The sequence below is a fragment of the Terrapene carolina genome, unplaced genomic scaffold, assembly GCF_002925995.2.
Source record: "Terrapene carolina triunguis isolate 2854851 unplaced genomic scaffold, T_m_triunguis-2.0 Scaffold232, whole genome shotgun sequence".
NCBI classification, from domain to species: Eukaryota; Metazoa; Chordata; order Testudines; family Emydidae; genus Terrapene; species Terrapene triunguis.
This window is the reverse complement of record NW_020664583.1, coordinates 11,128,486-11,146,197: the sequence shown is the minus strand read 5'-3', so window position 1 is coordinate 11,146,197 and position 17,712 is coordinate 11,128,486. Positions and strand designations below refer to the sequence as shown.

The window sequence follows — 17,712 nt, the reverse complement described above, 5'->3', positions numbered from 1 at the left end:
ATCAACAGGAGAAAGCAGAAGCACCACACCGGTAGCATCTGACAACAGTTATAACAACAGCACTCTCCATTTACACTGAGCTCGTTATCCAAAGTAGGGCACTGCTGCCCCTGTTTTACACATGTGCCAAAAGCCCCACAGCAAGTCAGTGACAGATCTGGGCATAGAACCCAGGAGTCCTAGCTCCCCAGTCTCACTGCTAACCGCTGTGCCATACTGCCACCCCAGAAAGGGCCTGTCTGAGCCTCAGAAAAGTGTCCATGTGTGTCTCTGACATACGGGTTTGCGGTGTGTGGGTGAGCGGGGCCCAGCTGTGAAGCAGGAGCATCTTGAGGTGAGGCGTGACCGTATGAATCCCGCGTCTGCTCTGAGTGCCTGCGACTGTGTGTTTGCATCAGAACCCTGTGTTTGTGGCAAAGGGCTGGACGCGTCTGAACGGAGGCTTTGTGCGTGGTGGGAGCGTGTCAGCGTGGGTCCGGGGGGGACACGTCTTTCCTTGCAGGGTCTGTGTGTGTAGTGATGTGCGCGTACTGGTGAACGAGAGAGAGAGCATGTGTGTGTGACGAGGTGGGTGCCTGATGGGTGAGGCAGACGCATCTTCATAGAATCATAGAATATCAGGGTTGGAAGGGACCTCAGGAGGTCATCTAGACCAACCCCCTGCTCAAAGCAGGACCTAATCCCAGCTAAATCATCCCAGCCAGTGCTTTGTCAAGCCTGACCTTAAAAACCGCTAAGGAAGGAGATTCCACCACCTCCCTAGGTAACCCATTCCAGTGCCTCACCATCCTCCTAGTGAAATAGTAAAAGCAGCAAAGAGTCCTGTGGCACCTTATAGACTAACAGACGTTAGTCTATAAGGTGCCACAGGACTCTTTGCTGCTTTTACAGATCCAGACTAACACGGCAACCCCTTTGATACTAGTGAAATAGTGTTTCCTAATATCCAACCTAGACCTCTCCCACTGCAACTTGAGACCATTGCTTCTTGTTCTGTCATCTGCCACCACTGAGAACAGTCTAGATCCATCCTCTTTGGAACCCCCTTTCAGGTAGTTGAAAGCAGCTATCAAATCCCCCCTCATTCTTCTCTTCTGAAGACTAAACAATCCCAGTTCCCTCAGCCTCTCCTCATAAGTCATGTGCTCAGCCCCCTAATCATTTTTGTTGCCCTCCGCTGGACTCTTTCCAATTTTTCCACATCCTTCTTGTAGTGTGGGGCCCAAAACTGGACACAGTACTCCAGGTGAGGCCTCACCAATGTCAAATAGAGGGGAACGATCACATCCCTTGATCTGCTGGCAATGCCCCTACTTATACAGCCCAAAATGCCGTTAGCCTTCTTGGCAACAAGGGCACACTGTTGACTCATATCCAGCTTCTCGTCCACTGTAACCCCTAGGTCCTTTTCTGCAGAACCGCTACCTAGCCATTCGGTCCCTAGTCTGTAACAGTGAATGGGATTCTTCCGTCCTAAGTGCAGGACTCTGCACTTGTCCTTGTTGAACCTCATCAGGTTTCTTTTGGCCCAATCCTCTAATTTGTCTAGGTCCCTCTGTATCCTATCCCTACCCTCCAGCGTATCTACCACTCCTCCCAGTTTAGTGTCATCTGCAAACTTGCTGAGAGCGCAGTCCACGCCATCCTCCAGATCATTAATGAAAATATTGAACAAAACCGGCCCCAGGACTGACCCTTGGGGCACTCCGCTTGAAACCGGCTGCCAACTAGACATGGAGCCGTTGATCACTACCCATTGAGCCCAACAATCTAGCCAGCTTTTCTATCTACCTTATAGTCCATTCATCCAGCCCATACTTCTTTAACTTGCTGGCAAGAATACTGTGGGAGACCGTATCAAAAGCTTTGCTAAAGTCAAGGAATAACACATCCACTGCTTTCTGCTCATCCACAGACCCAGTTATATCCTCATAGAAGGCAATTAGGTTAGTCAGGCCCCTGCCAGGCCTGCTGGCACCCTCATGGGTGCCTCCACCACTCAGATAGAGGGCAGCCCTTGACCTTTTCTCTGTGTCATTATAGAGACACTGAATTTCCCTTCTCTGTTGCACACCGTCACCAAGGCAAGGCTGAGGGGGCCGCTGCAGCTCTCAGCTTGGCCTGACAGGGTTTCCAAGCTGCTGCAGTCACTGTCCTCAGGCAGGAATCCCCTGTGCTAACAGCCCTGCTATAAGAGAGGCAAAGAGAGCTGTTGGGTTAGGAGAACCCCACACGCCCGAGGGGGAAGTGGGAATGGGGGCCCAGTTACCAGTCCAAGACCCAACACCTTTCAATGTGGGGCTATGGGCCTGGATCGCTCTGCGGTCTCTAGTCTGAGCCATCTTCCCTCCCCACCCTGCCGTTTCCTGTGGGCTCAGGGATTCAGATGCAGCCCTCAGGAGTGGACAGGGGTGTCCAGACTGGCCTGATGACCTGCCATGTAATTCTATGTGGCAGATGAGCTCAAGCACAGTAGAGGGGAGTTAGCCCTGTCTAGCAGGGAATCCAGATGCCCGGGTCTCCTTGCAGGAACGTGCACTGCACCTGGCAGGGGTGGGGTTTCTCCCTGCGATTGCATTGCTGCCATCAACTTCTCCCCTTCAAACTGCCTATCTGAGCCACTGAAATGCAAAGCGCTGCCTCTCCTTCCTCGCTGCCTGCCCTTGGTGTCGTTCCCTGGCACTGGTTTGGAGGAGACCAGGTTTGGAAGGACCTGGAGGATCCTGATACCTGGATCAGCAATGACCAGGCACTCTGTGGACCAGGCATGTGCTTAGCCTCTGGACAAGGGCCTGGCAACCCCAGCCTCGGATGGTCAGGCTGCATCACAAACGGACACCAGCCTGAAGATGACACTAGCAAGTGCTGCACTGGTGGGTTTCTGCCTCCATGCACTCTTGGGCTGCCGATCAGACTGTCCCATCAACAGGCTCCACCTCTTACTCATGTGCGTCATCTTTCCCTGGGGAAAAGAAGGGATTCACTCCATGCTTACTCACTGATCTCCCTGCCCCAGCATACTGCTCCATTGACGGACTCAGTCTGTACCTACGAGGATGGCACTACCCACCCCCATGTCCCAAAAGTCAGGTTCTGGGGGTTCCACCCTGACATTGGCCTCCTTCTGTGCCCCTAGGAGCCAGAGGAGAATTCACTAAGTTATGCCTGATGAGTTACTGGTTGCATCAGCGCTCTGTAGATAGGGGAGTACACCAGCATTGATCATAACGCCAGGCTTGTTTGACCTCTTGTTGGCTGCAGAGAAGTTCAGACCCAAACCTGGACCTCAGCTATCCAGTTCAGATCTCTCCCTAGAGCGAGCTGTAACAGAACCCTCAAAACCAAGCATCCCTGGACTCCGGGGCAGTTCATTCGTAGATCCAATTGGGAGCAAAACTTCCCAAGTGGGCACCAGCTCTCGTCCATCCCTAGGGAAGGGTTCGATTCAGATCATACACCCAAAGGCTCAGCTGATTATCCACCCACTACCCCAGCCATCCAGAACTCTTCGGTCTGCAGACGGGAGCTGGAAATCTCATGAGAACAGTCTCTCTTGTGAAACTGGCAGCACCCCTGGCTTCTAAAAGGGCTGGAACAGCCTGTCTCTCTGCAGTGTGTCACATTAGCCTCCATGCCTGGCCTGGATCTGGAAGTGCAGAGCCATATGCACGAAAAGGAGAGAGCAATAAGTCCCCCTACAGTGGAGATAGAGATACACAAGGTAATAAATAAGGACTTCATCTACTCATCGGCTGAGAGAGGGAAAGATCAGAACTCATGAGGTGAGAGCCTGGTGGGGCACAGAGAGGGTGGGAGCAGGAGTCTCAGTTAACGACATTATTTTATGTCTATTAGCAGAGACCACGGCCCCTGGGCTGTTAAAACAATCCTGCTTCCGTCCAAAAATGCCTTCAGCCCACTTAGCTGCGGGGGAGTCACCGCGATAAGGTAGCGGCTATTTATTTATTCTCATAACATGGTTGAAAACAGTGGACGTAGCTGGGTTGCCAATGGCAGACGCCTATGGCTCATAATTCAATGTGTGTCAGGCCCCGGGCTCACAGGAAGAGGAGGAAATGAGATCCAATTACACTGACTTCCCTTGGGGACCCTCCCTCTCGCTCTGTTTCTTACAGGAGTGGGGAAGGGAACTCATACGCTGACTGATGGGGAGGTTTCCTCTGGTCCCCCCATGTGGAGGAGAGCACACTGGCTGATAGGCCTCACCTATCAGCAGGTCTTCAAGAGGGGGTTCAGGGACAGAGGGGGGAGGCATACATTGTGGTTATGGTCCAAGGATCTGCACCAGGGGAGGAGATGGGGCTAGGCTGGGTCACAAGCCCCCTGTTCCCCTCTGGGGGGGGAACCTGGGGAGAACAGCTGAGACCCTTTGATCCAGCTTACACTCAGCGGGCTCTGTGGAGATCTAAGCCAACACGCCAGTCAAAGCTCAGTAGGGACAGAGCATCAAGGGAAGCAGCGCCACAGAGCCATGTGGGAGAGGGATCCATCGTGCATTAAAAGCAATGAGCCCACGCTGTAAAGTCTGGGGAATTTCAGAGACTGGAATTCGGGGGCCTCCAGCATAGGGAAATCTGCAGCGTGGGAGGCAGGACACGCACTCGGCAGCAAAGGGAGAGTCAGGGAAGAACTGGCACATCACTGTGCATTGAGGATGGGTTTCCCAAAGTGACCTACCTCTGCTTACATTGACGTCAGGGAGTTTTACCATAGAGTCTGACGGGAGCCAAGCTAGGCCAAGGCTGAGCGCTTTGGAAAACCACAGCCCTAAACACTACTAGACCCAACCTAAACCAATGAGAACAGTGACAGGAGGCAGGGGATGCCCATGTGGGCAGGAGACCCCCTGGATATCCATCGAAACCCAGGCACAAAGCGGGGCCACCAGCCACCACCCTGCTGTGCCTCCAAGGCAGACTGAAAGACTGGTGGGGTGCAATCCTGGGCCCACTGAAGTCAAGGGCAAAGCTTCTATTGGCTTCACTGGGGCCAGGATCTTGCCATGGCATCTCAGAATTGCCTGCCCCAATGTCCCCACTTTCTTGTTTTCCATCCCCACCTGCACTGGTTTTACCTTTGGCCCAGTCATCGAATGGGCTGATTCATCCTAAGGGTTCCAATGATTGCCAGCAGTGTGGCCGCAAGGCCTGTCCTTCCATGCTGCTGATTACAGTTCATTGCAGGCTAACCCCTGCAGGCTGCATGCCTTCCCATACATGCACCCAAATTCCATTGGGTGTAATGTTTCCGGCCCCTCTTTAATGAGCTCTGCCCGAGGTCCAGTGCTCCTGGAAGATCCCTGGCACTGCTCCTGACCTGCATGCCCCCTCTTATTCCAGTTCTAGCCACCCCACAGCTCTGCCGGTGCTCCTCAGTCCCGATCCCTGGCCCAGTCTTTGGCCACCACACCTGGCCCGTCCACGCCAGCCCAGCCCTGTGTCACGTGCATTATGTGCGCTGTGTGGAAAGGCGCCGCCCTGCTCACCCACACAGGTGTGAAGAGATTAGGTGTTACCTCCTTGGCGTCCATGCCGGGCTGATCCAGCCACAGAGAGTAGAGTGCATCTTTTCCCCCGACAAAGAGCCGGTCGCGGTATTCATCCAGATACAAGGAGCGGAAATCTGGGAAGCCCCGGTGGCCAAGGAACAGCTTTGAGCGGTTAGCAGCCAAAAGATCTGAAGGCAAAGAACAAGGAGAATCTACTAGTGATGTCACAGCACATGAGGGGTGGAGATGGGGGGACACAGCGCAGATCCCCAACTCTAACATGTCTGCAAAACCAGCACAATCATGCCCAGCTCACTTACCCCCTGGGAAGCTCCATTATAACCAAGTACGACAGCCTCAGGGCTGCTCTAACTTACTCTCTGTTTCCCCCAGCCCACTGTGTGCCCTAAACAGTAGAGAACAGCCGTAGTGTAATGCACTCAGGCCATACCCTTGGCATGCCCCCAATTTGCCACCTGTGCTGGAGGCTGGGAGAAGGCTAGTGTAGACCCCTCACCTCAGCTCTATCCTATTTCCAGGGCTGTTTCTGCCCATTTTAAGGTCCCTTTAGGCTGCTGCCGTTGGCCATTGCTGCACTGCAGCTGGAGACCCAGATGCTTTCTCTTGCCAGGGCATCCCTGACTGGGATAGGCGAACCGAGCTGGATCAAGTGAGAATTGTTCTGAGCCTTGACCCCAAAACTCCAGCTACACTTGAGCCATTTGGGTCCTGCTCCTGCCAGGACTGGGAGCAGCAGAAGGCCATGTCAAAGGCATGGCCAGCCTGTGTTTGCAGCCCTGAGAGCTTCGCATAAGGCCCTGCCCTTGGGGGTTCTCCCGACCCTTTGAGGTTGACCCTTTGTTAGTTTCACGTCCAGCCCAGAGCACCAGGCCCTCGATGCAGCTGGGAGCGCTCACCGCACTTAGCGGCAGGAGCTGGACGGAGCCATCGTCAACCGGGAGTGAGGACAGGAGGGAAATTTACTGCTGATAAAAGCCCTGAAGATAAATGTCCTATAAAGAGTCTGTCAGTGCGTCAGCAATTAAACTTCCCTCCGCAGACAGCCCAGAGCACAGGACAACCCCAGGAGCTGCTGGGAAGAGGCTCTGCAGGCCAGGAGTGTGAGGAGACCATTGTGAGGGGGAGAAGACGACAATGCACCGAAAAAGGGGTAATGGGCTGCCTGGGGCGGGGGGAATGGAGAAAGGAATTGCCCACTTGGTATAAACCCACATGCCCACTGCTGCCAGCCCCACACTGCTCCCATACATCAGGCGAGAAGATACAATTCACACACAACCCTACACACACAACTCAGAGCTACACATGCAGGGCATCTGTCCTGTGCACACTTATGTATTAACCTTACCAGGGCCATAAATCCCGCCCCTTGCAGCGCCCCCTAGTGACCGAGAGCACTGGCATGCCCTAGGAATGTGCCCCCAGCCCTGACTCCTCCCGGGAGGAATCGCCCTACTCCTCAGTCCCTCGCCCTCCAGGTCAGGATAACACCTCCCAGGATCTGCCACCTCCTTAGACACACAGGCATCTTCTGTTGCCGTGGCACTATCATGTGTGTGCCAGTCAAAAGAAGTAACTAACATACTAGTTGGGGATTGGATGAGACATGCCTAGGCTCCAGTTTAAAGACAGATTAGATAGATAAACCTCCCTGTGTATATTCAGACACATTCACTGAACAGATCCTCGCTCATGCAAAACTACAGCGCAATAAAAGCGAATGCTCCTGTCCCCAGCTAGAGCTCAGCGCAGTCCTGATGGGGCGTTCTTGTCCCTGGGTTGGAGCAGCTGGGGGATGGAGTGGAGGCAGAAGGCCCTGCTCTGTTCTGTGCTGCCTTGCTGCCTTGCATGGGCTCCCCAGTGCATTCCTTTTGCATACTGAGTGAAGAAACCAGCATCCTAGAGATTAGGCATCTGGAGCCTGTGGTGCATTGTAACAACCCAGGAATTCGGACTGCGGAAGGAAAGACAGAGACTTGAGGTTTGCCACAAACGAGCCACTTGCCAAAGACAGACCTAGCCAGCTTCCCATTAAGGATCCTAGTTGACCAGGCATTTCCTGTACCAAGAAGTACGGCAATTGGGACGCCGGCTAAAGATCATTCAGAACGCCGTGGACACATATTGCTATGTAACAACCCCAGCCGTCCACAAGAACCTACGCTGGAACCTGAAGCACAAAAGGAATGGAGCAGGGGTGCTCCCGGGAGACTTGAAGGTCTTCTCCTAACCCCGCCCTTCTTCTCGTTCTGCTCCTTTGGCCCAGTGGCTTTACAGCAAGCTGGCAGCACCCCAGAGGGAATCCACAGTCAGATGGCGATTTTCCAGTCCTCCGCTAGTCCTTATTCCCTCCAGGACACAGGAAGGGGAACAGGCTGCGTTTGGCACGATGGGGTGTTACACGGACTGGGCAAACTCACTGTGAATACGTGGCTTACAGTCTCTGTACACTCCATCCTCTGGGATAAGGGGCATAGTGGGAAGGAATGATGGATAAGAAGCAGAGGTGGGAGCTGGAAGAATGAAGGGGGAAGAGGAGCTGGCGAGAGCAGGGAGAGGTTTAGTAGAGGAGTCAGAAGGCAGGGCAAGACTGACATGTAGCACGTCAAGGGAAAGCTGAGTTGGCGTCACCACTATGCCACACTGATACTGCCTGGGGCAGACCATGTCCTGCTCCCTGGAGTTTTCCTGTCATTCTTCTGCCACTGAGTGCACCCCACTGCGGGGAGGGGATTGGAGGGACAGGTCCTGGCAGCTGAAGAGCACGTGCTACAGTGGCACACCTGCTCTCAACGGGGGGCAGGGGTGAAGAAAGGGGTGCAGATTGTGACGCCGAGTGACCTTCACAGGATCTCAGCTGGCACTCTCCAGCTCGGGGCAGGGAGACTGTTATTGGAGGCCTGTCTCCGCCGAGCCGTGCGTATATCTACAACTAGATAAACTGAGAGAACAGTATCTTGGCACCAGGCCGTGGGCTCAGGAGACAGAGGTGCTAGTTTCCAGCCTCTCTCTCCTTGATTCTCAGTTATTCCCGGTCAGCTCAGGACACACAGGAGCAGCAACAGGCCACCTTCCTGCACCAGCAGCTTGGGAAGGGAGCCAGCAGGATTGTTCTGTCTGGGGAAGAACTTCACATGAAGAGTCTCCAAAGTCATAACGCCCAGCAAAAGGTCTCCCCGAGTTCCCACGCAGGATTTTGGAACAACCGGAGCAGAGAGAGGTTCAGAAGAGCCCATCCAGGCTCCTCCACATTCTCTGTGACTATGCTGGCAATGATTCAGTCCCATTCAGACTAGTTCACCACCAGCTGACGGGGGAGTTGGGGAGGATCCATGACTGAGAACCACGTTATCGGTAGAGGATTTTTCTGGAGGAGTTACAGCCATTGGCAGTGGCACGTCAGTTCTCTGGAGGCCTCCAGCCAACTTAGACCTGTTCAGCAAATCCCCAATTCTTTCTCTTAATACCACGCCTAAAGGCATCAATTAAAGGTCCCCATTAACCTGAGACCCAGCTGCACCCAAGCCTCTGCTTGATTTTTCTCTTCTCACGTAGCCAGCGCTAGTTCTGGACAAGGACTAAAGCTAATCTGACCTCTGCTGCTATCCAGTCCAATCTAAATTCCATGTGACAGCTGTTTTAAAAGAACATTAAAGTTGCAAAGTGAATCATGCAAAAAGTCAAGAAATGCCAGAATTCAGGTTGTCTATATGCAACCTTAGCTTTGTCCCTTTGTACGTATGCATGACAATAAAGTCTTCAACTACACAACCTCATGGACAGTGTAGTGAATGAGGCAGCTATTGACAGGCACATTCACTACACAACCCTGAGTCACCGAGCATAGCCCCTGAGGGCCCATATATGTTCAAATTAAGGTAATTTCAGATTTGCTCCACATTTACCCTGTGGCAATAGCAAGTACAAAGATAAGGCCATGAGCCACAGGACCCTGCCTCATTCACTTTATGCCCTGCCTCCTTCTCTGCATAGCATCCAGCCTGTCCACTGAGGATGAAATTCCCCCTAAGGCCTAGGCATCACTTACACCCATTTTGGGAATTAAAGAGATGCATATGCATTGTTTAGACAATCAGCATAGGGGTGAATTTTACCTGGAATGAAGCAGTGGGACTTTTCATTTGCCTTCTGGTGTTTGAGCATTTAAGGTTGGCATTTGCAAGCTTCTCTCCATAACTGGAGGCTAGGAGCTTACCTTAATTTTAAAATGAGAGTCTCTAATCACATGACTCCATCAGCTGAGGCCATAAGACAGGATTTCTTCATCTCTAACCTATGTGAGCTTTGCTCCTCAGAAGCTCATTGAGCAACTGGAGCAACCTCCAGCTGTGACGTCTCCACAGCAACAAGGTGTGTTGTCACCAGCAGTGGATAATGACATTGGTCTGGGGAATAAGCAGCAGGAGCAGGTTAACCCTAAAGAGACAAAGATCCCGTTTCTGGGCAATGAAGAGGGAAGAACAGGAGTGAAAATACCAGCTTCCCCAGCAGAAGTGCCTCCAAAGAGGAGAGTTTCAGCATTCTCCAGGCATTGGCAGCTCCTTAAAGATGGTTCCTTCTTGTTTAACATTGCTGTCCCCTGCAGTAATAATTCTGTATAAACTGACCATTAAGCCCTTTATCCCCAGCGGTGTAACTGATACACACTCACACCCTTCTCAGGGAGCTCAGCCACTGAAAATCCTCTTGGATAGAGGAGAGGGGAGTGGAGAAGGATTGTGAAACCAGGACTTCACCAAATCCACCTCCAGCTCGTTAATCCCCCCTCCCCCCACATGTCAAAGGGAAGCGTGAATGGCTCCTTTGTGTATGGTGTGCAGGCGTGAGCAGGGTGCCTTAGAGAGGGAGGTGGATCGATAAACTGGCCCGTTTGCATCCAGGACCTGAGCTGGTTGTCCCTGAAGCGAGCTTGGCTGTTCTCAGCCATAATAAAAAACGATGCATGCCCAGCAGGGCTGTCAGCTGGATGCCCCATCCCATAACACGTACCCATGGAGAGGCCACCATTTCTCAGGTTCCAGGGTGACAGTGGTGGGGTCTGTCCTATGGCTCCCAGTGACTCAGAGGAGAGGAAACCCTTCAGTATAATGGTGAGTGCGTGTGGAACCAGCACCTTGCAGAGGTGAGAAAAACGCAGCTGAATCAGGACAGCTCAAGGCTCTTTCCCCGGTGCCCCCAGCCTTGCATGGTGTTTGCCATGGGATCTCAAAGCACTGACGGACTTATGTCTGGCCCTGCACCCCGCTGTCCTCCCTTAGCAAACCCAAGCACCTCCTCTCTTGGATCAAACACTTCACCACTTGCTGGATGGAAGGGGGGGCTCAGAGCGACCCTCCCATGACCCCTTCTGGCTTCAGGAAGAGGGTGACAATGCAGGGCCCACTGCTGCTCCCAGTGGGAGCAGAGCACTAGTGTAGACAGGGTACAGGAGGCATTGTAACCACCATATCAGCTAAGCTTACTGTAAGGAGGGCGGGACAGCAAGGTGGTTAAACTACCGGCTTTCTGTCTACACTAGGGCCTCCCCCCACTGCTGCTTCTTCCCAACCAAAGCACCAGGAGAGAAATGTTCAGCATGAAAGCCTAGTGCAGTCACAGCCTTAGTGGGCAGAGGCCGGCAGGGGAGAAATGTGGTAATTTGGGGTCTCCGTGTGCAGTGAGCACCAACCAGGTGCACGGCAGCCCTGTAAAGCATTAGTTCCACTGCATAGCGATGGTAAAATATGAGTCTGGAGTGGACAACTCCCAGGCAGGCCCCCGAGGGGGGCTGTCTGCCCGGTACTGAGACCCTGCCCCAAGCGTGAGAGGCCATAATTCACCGCAGTGACAGCGAGCTCCAGCATGGTGAGGGGAGATGGCTTTGTCATCAAGTCCTGGGGCTGTTCCACTGATGCTGGCTGATGAGGATGCTGGGCCAGAGGCAGCCCCCTCCCCTGCCTTTGCTTGGGATCCTGGTCACCTGCTTCCCCTGGGGCAGCTAGAACTATTGGATTAAGAGGAGAAACTAGGATTTTTCACAGTAATGATCATCGAGATGGACACAAGGAAACCCAGGAGGATAAAGCTCCGTTGTTTCCTGCACTCAACATCTATTTTCCAAGCAGCCCTGACAACTTAGGATTCCACCAACTGAATATTAAACTTACACCCAACTACTGCCCAGATCCAGTGCCACAGTCTCTTATCCTGAAGTCCCCAGGTGGCTCTGCCTCTCCCCTGTTGTGGTTTTGTGCAATTCTGAGAGCGGCTGCCCTTTCCCACCCCAACCTCCAAGTTCAATGATTTCCCAGCGAGATTATTTTCCCTGCTGTAGCAGGATCTCTGATCTGAATCAGGAGTGAACCAGGGTATCAATTAGAGCAAGCAAGGATGGGGAAGGAAAGAGGAGGGAGAACATGGTGCTAGCCAGGACAGGCAAAGTAGGTAAAATACAATCAAAACTGGCCTGAACTTCCTCACCAGATGGGACCACAAAGCTTTGAGTGCATTTGGTTAATTTCTCTGTCTCATTATTTACCATTTGCATGGCCTAACTCTGCACACTGGGGCTCTGACTAGCAACCCGGGCCCAGATTCTGATCTCAGTTCACACTGGTGCAGACCGGGAAGAAATCAGTGGAGTTCTAATGGTGTGGCTCCAGAGAAACAGAGATCAGAATCGGGGCCGATGCACCACTCCATTCTGCTGGCTTATTTGGGCAGAAATACCCACGCTGGCAGGGCAATGATACCCACGAATATTTTCACTCCTCTTAAACAGCCTCACATGCAACTAATTCTGTGCACAGCTACCCACCAACACACCCCAGTTGCTCTGCTTGTCGACACACACCAAGCGCACTGAGGTTTGAGAATGCAGCTCCAAATGCCTTATTCATGATGTGGAGTGACCCATGCTGCCAGTCATTCGGCTCTGAGGGACGCTAGGGGCTGGAATCAAGGAACCCGGCTTGGTGTTCATTACTAGCAGTACGGTTGTTTGTGTTGCTGACACAAAACTTCCATTCTAATCCTCATTGTCAGGAGATTTAGAACATGGCTGGGTCAGGGCTCCTTGGCCCTGCTTTGAGAGTTATCTATTCCAATGGGAGTTAGGTGCTTAAAGACACATGAGGGGGAAAGAGTAACGAATATTAGCCCACGAGCAACGCCTGCTCGTCTATAACCAAATTTGGAGGGATTTAGCCTGGCTTTGTCTGTTTTAAGTTAGGGAATTTTATGGCTTTCAGCTGCTTTTGAAAGGTCCCTATAACTCAACCACACCTTGTGTTATTTTTAGATGGATCTTCTGCAGCCCATCAATGGAGCATGCAACACAAGGGCCTCGGGATAGTTTGTAGGGAAAAGGGGAAATAATGTGCAATGCCCCCAGGTGTTTAAAAGGGTGGTTAGCACTGAGGCGTGACTGGAAAACCATTCAGTACTCCGCCACACCATCAGAGGGGCTGTAAAACACACCAAGTCACTCGGCAGGTGCGAGCCACAGACATCAATCAAAACCCGCTGCCGTAGCCCTGAAGCCAACGAGATGGAACAGTGCAAGCATCTTGATCAGACATAACTACCTCCTCCGCCTCCGGTGGCCAACTACAGAGAAACAAGGGAGTCATCTGCTGCCCTGGGATCACATGAGGGTTCATTCCCACTGCTAGTGCAGTCTAAGCTTTGGAGAGTGGTGGACTGGAGCCCTGCCTCCAAGCTCTCCCCTGCCAAACCCACCTCAATGCCCAAATCTCCACACTGGCTGCGTCCCTTGGCGAATGAGCACCTCCAGGTTGAGTAGCAGGGCGGGGGGAGAACAAGCAGCCCTCCCCCGTCTCCCTCCACCCACTCCAACTCTTCCCATTAACATTCCCACTCCCTAAGAGCCCCCGCTGGGCTCTCTCATCCCCGCTAACGGCCCCTCTCCGCCGCATATCTGGAACTGGTTTTATAGCCTCCACGTTTTAATTCCAGTAAAAGGGCTGATATTTCATGCGTCGTTGCCAGACCCTATAAGGCAGGGTGACCCTCTGCCCACGCCTGTCAGACCATGATTAGAATATAACGGGGAGACCGCCATTCAAGCAGGCTACACATCAATGGGATCACCACAGCCTGATGTGGGTTACGGTCCTGTCCCGCCCACACAGACTGCAACAGACTCTCCTCGGGGTCAGAGCCAAAGGGGTGACACCCCAGCCCTTAGCACACTAGCACAGGACTCAGTGCTGGCTCTGGAGGACTGGCAGATGTTTGAGGGGTTACTACACCTTATTTCCCATCAGAGGCCATGGTATGCCTCCATGCTAGAGCACTCTGAGGGGAGGGGGCCAGGGAACAGCTGAGGGTCACCACATGTCCCTCACAGACCTGACAACAGTCAGGCCCCAACATAAGTAGAGTCTCCAGCTCCCCCTCCTCCCCTCATTCTCTTCTCATTCAGCCCAGCCCCTTTCAGCCCCCTCTTAATCTCCCCCTTCTCCCTTTGATGAGGTTTATTTGCAGAGCCCAGCGTTCCCCCTGGCTTGTTTTCTTTAGCTGTGTCATTTATTTCCAGTTGACTCTTTGCTTATTTGCACTGGGCTGTGTAATTATTTCTCAGGAGAAGCCGGTTTGGCTCCGCTAAGGGGGGCAAAGTCACCCGATCCTGAGAGAGACACAGAGCCATTTATAACCCAGCCAGACACCCCGTCCAGGGACCACAACCCACATCCCTCCAACAAGGGCAGGTGGGAGGCAGGGCAGCAAGGAGACAGCTGGAAAGAAAGAGGAAAGGCCAAGAGAGATGGGTCCCGTGGAGAGAGGGGAAGTGGCAGCAGGAACTGGAAGAGGTTAGAATGGAGAGTGTGTTGACACCAACCCAGGAGGCCACAGCAGTGAGTGAACTGGCCGGCTGGCTACCTTGTCCTTAAGATGGTCCAAGGTGCCCACAAAGCTGCATTGCTTCCAACAGAGTCGTTGGAGTGTGTGCATGCACTGAGGCCCTTGCAAGGCTGTTCTCTCGGACACCTGCAGTGCTTACTCCATAGAGCTCAGACGGGGCTGCTGGATCACATGCTAACGAGCGTGGCAGGACAGGGTTAGGAGAACCAGGCACCCCAGTGCCACAGCAATGCTTGTGACTTCCCATCCTCATTGGGTGGGGAAACCACTGCGGCTCAACTGAAGACCACAGCCCAGACCCCATTGCACCCACTTAAGCTGGCTGTTGTGCGCAGATGCAAGGTGTTGCAAGGTCAGCGGGCCCCAACTCAGAGCTTTTGGCCACAGCTTTTAGCATGGACAAAGCTGCAGGAGGAGGAAAGCGAGGAGCGAGGAAGAGGGGAGATGGAGAAGAGAAGTGGGGTGAGAGAGGCAAAAATGGGAAAATAAATTGACTTTACAACTCCCAGAGCAAAGGGTGTCCAGATTTCCAAAACCAGCTGTGACACCCTGGCACCCCAATATTCACCATTGTCATGTAATTAGGATGTGTTTTGTATAAAGTATGCCTTGCGAGGTATCATTCTAAAAGCCTGCTGGTAAATTGTTTCTCTTTCTTCTCCCTATTTAGGCTGTGAGCTCTCTGGGCCAGGGATGGGTTTGTACAGCACTTGGTGGCATGGAGCCCTAGTTTTAGTACTGCTGTACGGAATAGTAGTGCTTCAAGCTGGAAGTCTGGCAGACAGCTACTGTGTTGTGCATGGAAAACAAAACACTCTGCTCCCTTCCAAACCAGTGTCCTTCCCCTTCTCACAATGACCGCTTGAGTCCTTCTGCTTGTCCCGTCTGATCGCACACGGGCCCCTTCTTCTCTACACCACCCACGCCGCCTCCTCCTCCCAAGATGCTCCCTGGACCCCCCAGGCTGCTGAGCCTCCCAAGGACATTCTCGCAGAGCGTTCAGACGGGCGTGCTCTCTTCCAGGGATACAGCCTAGGCAAGGAAAGCGAACTGCCCTAGAGTCTCCAGAGCTAGGCGCCGGCTCCGTCGACTACAGATAGCCCGGCCAACAAGCTGCACTGGACTCCTCTTCTGCACCCATCGCGGAGTTCTGCAGGTGCCTCAAACCTAACCCCACCACAGCAAAGGTCTTTGCTTCCTCTTTGGCACAGCACCACCTGCTGGTAGGGGCAGGGATGAACAGCTGCAGGCTCCCCCAACATTGTGCTGAATCTCAAAGCAGTGCTAGACTCCCAGCTTAGATTTGCTTTTCCATTTGCTGCAAAGGGCACAGTTATAGCCCTGCAATTTCCTCAGCCCAACAGGATTTCCCTCCCTGTGGTTGCTGCCAGGCCTTCAAAGAGCCACAGAGACTGGCACAGCTCCTGGCAGGCCAGGAGATTCCCAGGGCAGGGACTCGGTTGTGCAAATCAACAGGATGCACGCATACAGCAAGCCATGCTGCCACCTGGGACAGGGGCGTGGATCCTACTGTCCAGCCACTGGCTGGAGGTGCAGCATCAACAGCAATGCCCAATGGGCAGAGCCATGGGCTGCACGCGCTCTCCTACACACGCTCAGATACCAAGCCATTCCCCCAGGGAAAATCCAGCCCCAAAGTCACATCCATGTTGGGCACCTGGTGCAGCAAAACTACCATCGAGTTCAACAGAGGCAGGACTGGGCCTTACATGTGTGGTCACTGGCTAACCAGCTGCCAAACACCGCTCAAGGTTCCCCCAGCTACCCAACTCGCCTTGCTGCTGTGCCCCACCACACCATCATACCTGGCTGCTCTTCCAAGCCCTCCCCCACTACGGACCTGACCTCAGAGGTCTCATGGTTCTCCAGCCCCCTGGAAGGGGCCGTGGTGTTTTTCTGTTATTAAACAGCAATAATATTTTCCCATCTCAGAATAACATTGGCAAGGCCCCTCGCTCTTTTATTGTTTCAGAAAACTTTCCCCAGGCAAATTCCTCCACAGGCTGGGAGCTTTAATATTTGCATTAATCCTCCAGCGTGTCTGTGATGAGCAACGGGGTGGGGTGAAGGAGAGGGGCCTGCTCCCTGCCTGAGACCAAGGGCCCCCGCAGAGAGTCTGGGCTTCCCCCCAACACCCAGGAGAGCCATGGATTTCCCCTCGGCATGATCAGCTACAACCAAAGCTCCTCTCATGACCCATAGTGGGAGGATCCACCCAGGCGCGCTCACTCTCACAGCGGGGATACCTCAGACCTACCACCCTCCATACCCCAGACTCTAGCTGGAAGCTTGGACTCTGTGGATTAGGTCCGGCTCGAAAAGTGCCATACCCAAAGGGTATCAGTCCCTCTCCATCATAATAATCGTACCCAAGGTCTAGAGGGGGTCATGCTGCAGGAGGTGAGATGCAGTGTGATCCATCGCACAAAGACCTCACTCTGGGGGCAGGCAGTGCTGGGTTGCGGCAGAGGCTTGCTGGGGAGCTGTGTTGCTGGAGATGCCATCTAGAGTTAGACCCAAGCCCAACATTTGGATTTGGAGCCAATCGTCCCCAAACTTAGCTCAGGAGTTCTGATTCAGGCCCCTCTTCATAATTTGGGCATGCTCCCCCGCTGCACCCTCAAACCACCTCGTCAGGGGAGACGAGGCATGACGCTGCCGTACTTCACTTCCTGCTGCACCTAGGAGAGGACGGAGCACAACAATGTACTGCCAGCTGGGGGGATGGGAGAGGTACAGTACTGGGTGGCAATTAGGGGGAGGGGGTGGGATGGGGGTGTAAAGTATGCACCTATAGTATGCACAGGGGGGAGGGAGGATGGGAGAAGTAGCAGTACCATACTGGCTGCACAGTGAATTTCTGCCCCACTGATTTGCAGGGCTGTTCAGATCCCACTGGGACAGAGAAGACCTCCAGAGTTAATTCCCTTAACCCTCCCCTCTTTACTGCCCCCACTTACCAAGCCAGGGGGAAGAACCAGGACTCTGTGTCAAGGGCCCTTCCCTCAACCCCATAACTGCACTGCCTAGTGCTGCTAGCAGAGAGATCCCACAGTGCGGAGCCAACCCAAACAGCTTCTCCAGGCGTCCACCTTGCCTCCTGCCATGCTCCCCCCTCTTCCAGCCCTCCCCCCGTTATTTTGTCTGCGCAGTATTTGGAGAAGTGACAGGAACCCAGCCCTCCTGACCCAGCCTCTGTTTTGTCTAACAGTAGGGCTGTGAGCAGGACAGAGCAGGCTGCTGCTGGAGGGATGGATGGGAAACTGCAGGGAAGT

General features: G+C 53.4%; 1 protein-coding gene across 1 annotated transcript in view; it reads right to left on the bottom strand.

The window, feature by feature from the left end:
- Positions 1-17,712, bottom strand: part of SEMA3G (semaphorin 3G) — a 69,843-nt gene that overhangs the window by 38,084 nt on the left and 14,047 nt on the right. Inside the window, exon 2 of the mRNA XM_024205674.3 lies at positions 5,537-5,697. Within this exon, the coding sequence (XP_024061442.2) occupies positions 5,537-5,697 (161 nt within the window). The remainder of the gene's footprint in view (positions 1-5,536; positions 5,698-17,712) is intronic.